The sequence below is a fragment of the Echiichthys vipera genome, assembly GCF_963691815.1.
Source record: "Echiichthys vipera genome assembly, chromosome: 4".
In the NCBI taxonomy this organism is placed as follows: domain Eukaryota; kingdom Metazoa; phylum Chordata; class Actinopteri; order Perciformes; family Trachinidae; genus Echiichthys; species Echiichthys vipera.
Window position 1 is genome coordinate 19,087,302 of NC_139829.1, and position 9,953 is coordinate 19,097,254.

The 9,953-nt window shown below is 39.2% G+C and overlaps 1 protein-coding gene across 1 annotated transcript in view; it reads right to left on the reverse strand.

Annotated features, from left to right (window-relative positions):
- Positions 1-1,867: 1,867 nt before the first annotated feature.
- Positions 1,868-9,953, reverse strand: part of stpg2 (sperm-tail PG-rich repeat containing 2) — a gene marked incomplete at both ends in the record, with an annotated part of 58,654 nt that continues 50,568 nt past the window's right edge. Inside the window, one exon of the mRNA XM_083913018.1 lies at positions 1,868-2,035. Coding sequence (XP_083769144.1) covers positions 1,868-2,035 — 168 coding nt within the window. The remainder of the gene's footprint in view (positions 2,036-9,953) is intronic.

The window sequence follows — 9,953 nt, forward strand, 5'->3', positions numbered from 1 at the left end:
ATATAAGTAATACGGCAAATGCTTTTTAAATTCAAAGCAATACTTGAGACTTGAGAGAATTGATACTACTCTTATGTCTGTGAGGTACATAAATATGAAACTACAACCAGCAGCATGTTAGCTTAGCGGCTCTTCTCTTATAACTACTGGCATGAAAACTAATAAGTGTTGTTCCCAAAATGTTTAACTGTTCCTTTAGGCATAGTTTCCTCCATCGCTGCTCCACGAAACATTTGTCTCACTCCTCTTCTTGACTCTCCAGCTTTCTTACAGGTGTGTCAGAACATTGTACACTTGATATTTCATGTTCCGGTCACATCAGATCTCTCCTCTGCATGCTCAGTTAAAACAACTTCAAGTAGAGCATCACACTTGAAACCTGTCTGTATTTATTAGCCAAATGTTATTTCACATGTGTTTGCTGATTTGTATTCATGTATACTGTGTAGCATTTGAGTGTGTATGTGTATGAAACTACAGGTGAGGCCAATTTGATTAATGAGCAAAGCATATCAGTGTAAGTTATGAGTCTTCTATATGACTTTCACGTCTGTTTCTTTGGTAGTCAGCACAAATATACATAATGAATGGCTTCATGATTTATGCATGCTAAGCAATAATGTATAGCTATGGAACATTTTCTAATAGCATTTTTTTCTAATTGTCTCACGCACTGGTTCATTGTCATTAAATAAAACATGATTTTTGACAACCCTGGCCTCCTTAAGTTAAGACGCAGACTGTGTGAGTTCAAATCCAGCTTAAAGCCAATTTAAGCAACGCTGAAATCTATAGATCAAAACCATTCAATCATTTCATCAACTTTGTCGTATTTATGTCAGATTGGATCTTTTGATTGCTGCTTTTAAGAAAACAAAGTGCCTTATGGATGAGAGGTCCTTTTTAAGAATAACATGTATTGGAAATACTTCAGGCAATAATCATACTAATAACTTTTTAATTATTATTGACTGACAAAGTGGCTTATGCAGAGGAAACTCATCCACCAAAACAGCTGAATCAGTGTGTCAAGCGTGTCATTACTGCTAGTAAAGAATGAGGGAAGCATCAGCTGCAGATGCAGGGTCCATTGTAGGTATTTCACTTTGCGACACTGAAAAAGTCATCTTCCTCCAAACTGCTGCCTGAAACAATAAATAATTAATATCAGTCAGCAGTTTGCTCCAATTCCTTTAGGTTTTTAAAGAGTTATTAGCTGCTCTTATTTGTAAATGAACTGTGAAATTAACTGTTAAGGTAATTCCTTAACACTTCAAATGCTGAAGACTATAGCAAAAACAACAGCTCTGGGGATCTGCTGTGTGTTATTTGACAGCAAATGTTCTCTCTCACACACACACACACACACACACACACACACACACACACACACACACACACACACACACACACACACACACACAAACACACACACACACACACGCACAAGCACACGCACACGCACACGCACACACACACACACAGTAAGTAAGTTTTTAACAGTGGCAGGAAGTAGAAGTATTGAACAGAAAGACACTCAAACAAGCTATCAAGTGATTCTGTGATGGTTGTAATTATCACAATTAATCTAAAAGCAGCTTGTTTCAAAAAGCCTCCCCAAGCTTTATATTGAATTAGATCTCTCCACACTTTTGTTAATTTAATCAATAAGCGTAGTAAAGCTGCAATTCAATAATTGAAAATAAGCCCACTCATTATCTATTATACATTCAACAGAAATGGACAGAACCATAAATATTCATGAAAAAAAAGCTTTCCACCGAGTATGAATTGAAATGTGTTGACCTTAAGAATGACCTTTTACCCCACTCACCTTTCACCTCTAAACTTCGACCCACAAAGAGCTCTAGGAAGTGCTGGTGGTGACGAAGGTGTTGGGTGCGACAGTGTTAATGGTCTTGTGTGCCTTTAAATGGCCAGGGGCCACACGGGGGGAACAGCAGGGACTCAGAGGGTTGTTGAGCGTCACATTGAAGGTGCCCTTGAGTACTGTGTTCATCATGCCTGAACTCAACTGCAGAGACACAAACAGAACAGAGATGAGGGACAACTATGCAATGCAGTGTGATCATGTATTAAATATAAGGTGTATTAAATGCTGAAAAAGGCAGCTTGCACAAAAATTGTTGTTTGTTGTATTAAACAACAACCTCTCCCTTTATACATTTGTGCCTTGGCTGATGTTACACTATGAAAACTGGCCAATGGAAATAGGTACAGTATGAAAAGAGAAATGTTCATTCACAACTAATAACAAACTTAGAAATATAGAAGGAAACAAACAAAAATGAATGAATGAATGAATGAATGGAGGCCAGTGTGATGAAGTTAGGAGTGATGGATGGTTGTCCTTGCCTTAAAACAGGAGTAATCAACCATTCTTGGTGTTTTCCACCAATCACCTGTTTTTTTACTGCATTTAAACGTCTAATAAAACGTCCCATAAACTATGTATAAACCTGTTCACTAAAGCCAGCAGCATCACATGAAACAGCTTTACAATGTCTTCCAAGAAATGGACAAAAACAGAACTTTTTGAAGAATGGGGCCTTGCATCCGTCAAGGCAGTCACAATTGCTACACACCATTTGCAAAATAATGGTTAAAACCCTGATGTGTCTGACTTGGTGTCTCAAAATAAAGCCTAAAGCCCATTGTTTCCAATTAAAATATCACCAGTGATTTTCAGACTTTTTTTCATTTTCTGGTCTTTGTTTAACTCTGGTTAAATCTGCTTCTTCAATGTTAAAAAAGCACTCTCTTTCTCTCTCCCTTTCTTTCTCCCTGCACCTATTCCTCTAACCTCCCAGCGCACATACACGCATCAGTATGCCAGAGATGATGCAGTAGGATTTAAGCGCATTGGCGGGGCCGCTCAGATCTCAGTATTGATCTCAATGGTAGAAGAGTTGCGGGTTCAAGTCCAGGTCACCCTAAGGGTTGCCCAGGAGGTCGGGGAGATGGGGAAGAGCCCTTGGAAGTGACGACACCACTGGCATAACAATAATGAGGGAGATTATGGGATGTTTCACTAGGTCATAGAGGGGAGATGGAAAAGAGGATCTGTGCGGGGAGTTGGTGATGATGTTGCTCGGTATGTATATGGATGTGTACAAGTGTGCACACCAGCACAGAAAAAAAGAGTGCTCAATGCAGTCTTTCCCACAACACACATACAGTACATGACACAACAACATAAGCTTCATCCCATACATGCATACGTGTATATGCAAAACAAAGGATGCAAATTTTCTGTTGGAGCAGAGCCTATTCACCAGGTAGGTTACATTCTCTGTTTGCTTTCAGTTGGACTCAGACATAAATTTTTACATGAATCGTTTCAAAATTGTTTTTATTTTGAAAGCTGTAGGAGGCTCGGGCAGCTGGCCGAATATGCACTGTTTTGTTTTAGTCCTTGTCGACCCATTGTGTTACAAAGGCCATATAGTCATGCAAACTCATGCAAACAACTCAGTTTCCTAATTACACAACAGGACAGTAAAAAACAAACAGAAAGTTTATGCAGAGTGGGTGTGAAGAGATTTTTGCATTTTAAATTATAAAGAATCACTACCCTCATCAGAAAAGAAATTATTAGAACATGCAGAAATGGTATCAGGTGGCAGTGCTTCCCACTTTGAAGTAGTCAGCTGAGTTAAGGATACCTTCTGTTCTAAGTCTTAATTAATATCTTATAAACTTAAGCTTATTTTTTGGCTCTGCATGTGCTTTGCACTCTGCATGTTTTTCTATCAGCTCACAGATCACAGCATTTAATTAATATTTGCTTCTACTTGACGTCATTTCCCACGTCTTTTTATATCCCTCTATTTCATTCACACTGTAAAATTAAGCTCAATCTTTAACGCAGTGTTGTGTGTGAGAAAGGTAATCAAGCCTACTACCTAATACCTAATGCATCTCAAGTAGATAGCTTTGTGAAATTACACGCACATGTATGGATGGACGCACATACGACCACACGCTAATGCCTAAATAGCGACTTCCATTACGCAGCGTTTCAGATAGCAGGCCCTCAGAACACATTTTCTGCTGTTGAATTTAACTACCCTCTTCAGCTGCTCGATTTGCAGCAGTCTATCTCTCTACTCCTCTTCCTCACCTTTTCATCACCGCTTCACCCCTGTCCCTGTCTCTCCTTTCTCTCTCACCCCTCCCTGCCTCTCTCTCTGTCTCATCACGATCATCCCATTTTCTCTGCCTGCTTGTCTTCAACACCCTCTTACCTCTCTCCCTCTCTGCACCACTTCACACCATCTTTAACTCTGTATAGACTATGGTGTCATATAGATTTACAGTCACGCAGCTGAGCACAGAGATGTATTGGATATAAAAAAGGAGAACTGAAACTCCTAAAGCTAAATTGAGCCACGCAATGTCGCACAACCCAAGGCATCGGTCTCTATAAGGCATAAATCACAAAATGTTTGGATCTTGTGTCTTTAAATATATGTAATAATAACAATACATGTGTTTATATAGCACCTTTCAGGAACAGACATCATAAAGTGCTTCACAACATAAGGCAAAATAGTAAGTGCGCTACAAAAACAATAGACGTTAAATGCAGACATCAAGATAAAAACATAACAGATACAAAAGAGACTAAAACTAAGTCAGAATAAATGGGTCTTGAACTGCTTTTTAAAAGTGTCCACATGGTCCAAAGATCTCATATCCATCGTGAGAGAGTTCCAAAGTTTAGGAGCTTCAACCTTAAAAGCCCAGTCCTTTTATTTTGAGCCTTGAGCGAGGAACAACCAACACACCCTAATCGGAAGACCTCAGAGACCTGCTGCTGTTGTATGGCTACCTCAACTTTTTAATGTAGGCAGGAGTCGACCACGCAAGGCTCAAAAGTGATCACAAGAATTTTAAACTGGATTTAGTGGGAAGCCAGTATTAAAAAAAATCAAGACGGGAGTAACATGTGACCTTTTAGCAGACTCAAAAGCTTGGCAGCAGCATTTTGGACCACTTGTAGGCGGTTCAGAGAAGTCTTGCTAAGGTATGTGAAAACAGGGAGAGGAGGAAATAAAAAAAATAATAATAATTTCCAACTCAGCCAGGGACACAATGGGCATGAGATTAGCAATGTTCTTCAGCCAGTAGAAACAAGAAGAAACCAATCAAATTACAAGGTGGCCAAGACTCAAAGTTAGGTCAATAGAATCACATAGATTATGGAGGGCAGGTATTACAGAAGAGGACAGAGAGCCAATACTTCCATCACCTCTTGGACAAAGCCAGCTGGGCAAGAGATAAGTACCACAGTTTTGTCAGTGTTCAACTACAGAGAATTATCTGCAAATCAGTTTTTTATGGAGTTTTGGCAGACAGTTTTGCAACATTTTGTACAAATGTATAACTGAATATTGTCTGCATAACAATGATAGGCGATATCTTTAAATCCCTAAAGGAAGCAAGAGAAAAGCAAACAGCTTCGGCCCCAAGACAGAACGTTGAGGAACACCACAGGATGGAGATTTGGTTGATGAGAAAGGTGAGAAGAGAACCATTCCAGAGCTGAAACCAGAGATTTGCACCCAATGCCTGAGTCTCTCAACCAAGACACAGTGATCCGCAGTATCAAATGCAGCACCAAGGTCAAAACGAAACATTCTCCTGCATCATCACTGTGCATTAAGAGGTCATTTGAGACATTGGAAGAGCTGTTTCGATTGAGTGTAACTAACGTAAACCAGACTAAAACTTTGCTGTAAGCTGCTTAGCAACTCATTTTTCTAAGACTTTCAACAAAAGGTAACTTAGGTAACTTAACAGGACATTGTGTTTGCTCATGTGTCTTTTATCTTAACAAAGAGCGAGAAAACATTGTTGCACTCCTTGGCTGAAGGAATTGGGACAGCAGGTGATGCAGGAGTAAAAATATTACTGATTACTGATGGTAAAATAAAATTTTAGGATTACGTCTGCTATTTCATACTAGGTTAGAAAATAGGTAGCTCTGGCATCCTTCTTCCTTCTTTCAAAAACTGATAGTGAAATTGTAGATGGATGGATTTCCACAAACTTTCAGCTTTGGGATAAGTAGCTTTTAAAGAGTGAATACTGTCGTTTAACCAGGGAGGAATTTATCAGAGGAGCCAGTCTAGTCTTTATTGGAGCAACATCATCCAGAACTGAAAGACAGTGCTCATTAAAAGATTGTTTTTGAGAATCCACATCACTTGACATAATACCTGGGCTATTATAACAAGCAGATAGAAGTAAACCTTGCTGCAGAGAGATGGTTTAAGATGCGAGAGACAATTTCACGACTAGCAGGTGAAATATCCAAATGAAAAGACAAGTCAAATATAACACAATTGTGATCTGAAATAAAACAGATCCTCAGAAAGTAAAAAAAAGGTCCACGGTATGCCCTTTGATGTGTGTGACGCCTGACACATGTTGAGTGAGACTAAAAACCTCAGTGATATTAATAAAACTAGAAGCCGACTTATCAATATCAATGTTAAAATGAAGTATGATTAGTATTAAATGAACTATAAATCTGCATAACTTGAGAATAGATGACAAAAAAATTATGGGGTGGACGGTATATTAAAATACAATGAAAGGGTTTTGAACGTCCAACTATAATCATTTGTAATTCAAATGAGGAGAAACATCCAGTGCTCACCAACAGACATGAAAAGCTGCTTCTGAACACAGCCCTCCAACGCTGCCTGAAAGTCTAGGAAAGCTGATGAAAATATAATCCATTGGACAAAGCTCGATGGGGGGGCGCACGTTCCATGGTCCTCTGCCAAGTTTCCGTCACAAGCAAAAAGTCTAACATCTTAGTCTGGATGATGTCATTTAGCCCAAGAGTTTTATTATCATATTTTGTATGAACTCCACATTAACAGCTGGGCCCAAAAAACAACAACTAGGAACTAAATTGTTTGTAGTAATTCTGGTGGCAGATGTTACCTCTTTTGAGTGAGTTTATACTAGTTGAAACATACAAACACAAGCATACTTAAATGTAGCCCTACTAATATGTAGTTATGTGATGTAAGTAAGGGTTGATGTTTCTTTCAAAATGCAAAAACATGTCACAAAACACAAGAAAATCTGTTTTGTTTGTGGGCAGTGAATCTAAATTTGTGTTAAGTTGTGCACACCACTGATTCTACCCATCAAGTTCCGTTTTTCTCATCACGAATAGCACTGCTCTACACTACTGATAGCCTAAAATGATCCTGATGATGTCATCAGATTGAGACTTAAAATGTCTAACAGAAAGTGTGAAAGTGTTGCAAACTGTGAGGAGTTTGAAAGTTACCTGTGTTTATCAGGCTGGGAAGATCTAATGAAAGACACTATCAAGTTGCATCATAGGAAATGTAGGATGCAGGGTTCCTGGGGTTCAAATTAGGGGTTTAAAGTCAGGATTGAGGCTGCCACTAACAACTATCTAATCCATCTAGTATTTTATGGATTAGTTAATTAATCTGAAAGATTACTTTCCTCTCAAAAATCAAATTGACTATTTCATTTAAATTCACATTATTTTGACAAACTGTATGTCATTGTACAGTGCAGCACAAACAAAATGTTAACAAAGGTTTACATATTTAAATGTAAAACTAGGTTTAAGATGGCAACTGCAGCATGATCATCTCATCTCATCTCATCTTCAACCGCTTATCCGGTTCACAGGGGCAGCAGCTTTAGCAGGGGACCCCAAACTTCCCTGGTTAATGTGGCCCTTTCCCGGGCCACATTAACCAGCTCTAACTGGGGGATCCCTAGGCGTTCCCAGGCCAGTGTGTAGATATAATCTCTCCACCTAGTCCTGGGTCTTCCCCGAGGCCTCCTCCCAGCTGCAGCATGATAAAAACAAATAACTAAAATAACAAAAAGAGGACTTATTATTCCAAATTCACTCGTCAAATGTTACAAATTTAAGTTTTCTTTTCTTTAAAGTTTCTTTATGTTATGTTAAATTCCACAGGAACCACTCTTCACATAAATTAGATCCACCACACAAAACAATCCCTCAGCAATCCCTTGTGTCATTCACTACAGAGCCTGTTAACCATATCAACGTTATGTTCACTTCATCTGTCTCTCCTCTCCTCTGCTCTCTGTGTGGTGTGTGCAACGCAATGCCCATATGGTTCTGCAGCACATTGTCAGCTGTTGATTATAATGGAACACTCTGCTGCTCTGAAGCGGGCATGCAGCGGCAGTGTCCATGTGTCAGTTCCGCTGTCAATGAGCGCAAGGGAAACACTGGTATAAATTAATTGAAGATTTTTTTTTTTAAAGAGTAAAAAATTATTTTAGCCATTGGTTATGACGACTAACCGCGTCAGGATCGACCTTTGGTGCTTTTTTTTCACTGTTAAAAATCTTTTCTTTCTTCTTTCTCAGCAGCACCTCAACTTTGATTTGTTCTGCTCAGATGTGTGGCAGCTTTGCAGAATAGGTTTCTCCATCCAACCATTATCTACAGAATACACTCTTATCCTGTTGAGGGGTCACCAGCTTATCAAAGGACTGACACATTGAAAAATACAACCATTCAGAAAAACAAGCAATTTCCGCCTCACCAAACTTGCATATCTTTGTACTGCTGGAGGAAACTCGAGCACCCAGATGAAGCCCATCTAAAGGCCAGAGGAAAATGCAACTCCACACAAACAGTGCCCTGACAGCAAGTGGAGTCAAAACCAGCATCCTGGGTCTGTAATACAGTTCTACAGAAGACAGCATTTTTACTAGCTTACTGTAATTGCATAAACTAACCTATTGCACCAATTATCTCCCAACATTAACTCTAATCCCTGCATGAACTAAAATGGCTGCAGATGAACACTTGACAAAATGGTGGATTTAAATTTTACTTTTAATTTAATGCCTGGGGTTTTTTTAACCTTCAGATACCCTGGGAGAGGGCACGAGAAGAGAGGAGAGGAGAATGGTATGAGATACTTCAACAGTGTTACAAGCTACTGTCAGTGGAAAGGTTCCCGCAGCTAAAGTTTCTCCTTATAACAGAGAGAAATGGAGCCGAGAGACAGAGTGAGAGGCAGAGAGGGGCGTGTAGAGCAGATAAAGAGAGGCAAAACACAGCAAATGGTGATAAAAGAACAACCGCAAGCATACATCTACATATGAAGATTGAGGTTTTAAAAATGTATGTGGGAAAAATGTGCACTGCATTCTGCCTACATTACTAAGGCTTAGTACTTAGCGATGTGAAGTGAAGTGACTACCACACACACACACTGGGACATGCTGTTTAACATTAAGATTTTTGAAACCTACAAAGACTTGGCATGTACCTAACAATAAGACTATTTGCACTGAATGCATAATACACAGAGTGTTTAGTCTTGATGGTCAGAAAGAAGAATTGAACACAAATCTTCACGTTCCTGTACCAAAACAGAAATGAGTGACTATCACATCAAAGTTTCAAAAATGAAATTTGCTTGGAAAGGGCAAAGGAAAGAAGAAAACAAACATTTAGATGTCGTGGGGAGAAATATGTAGGCAACAAGACATCTCTCTAACAGCAGCTAATTGGATTCCTTTTTCAGAAAATCCTCATTTTTATTACTTTAATTACATAAAATAATATTATCTGTCAAAAAACGAAACCAATTTTGTGCATTTAAGTGTAATTTTCAATGCAATACAAGTTCCCCAGGGATGCCGTAACATCTGCATGTGCTGCCTGGCTGCAGTGAGCCGGAGCCGGTTGAAAGCATGGATCGTTACCTTGTAACGGCCATGATGTGCTATTGTGGTAAGCTATTTGAGTTTTACAACAAACTTTAGACACTTTCTGTTGTTTTCCCCGACTTCTCTTCTTCTCTTCCCCGCTAGTTATTTTCTTTCTATTCCTCCATTTTGTAAAACGAGTCATCACTTCATCTCCACGGCATCAA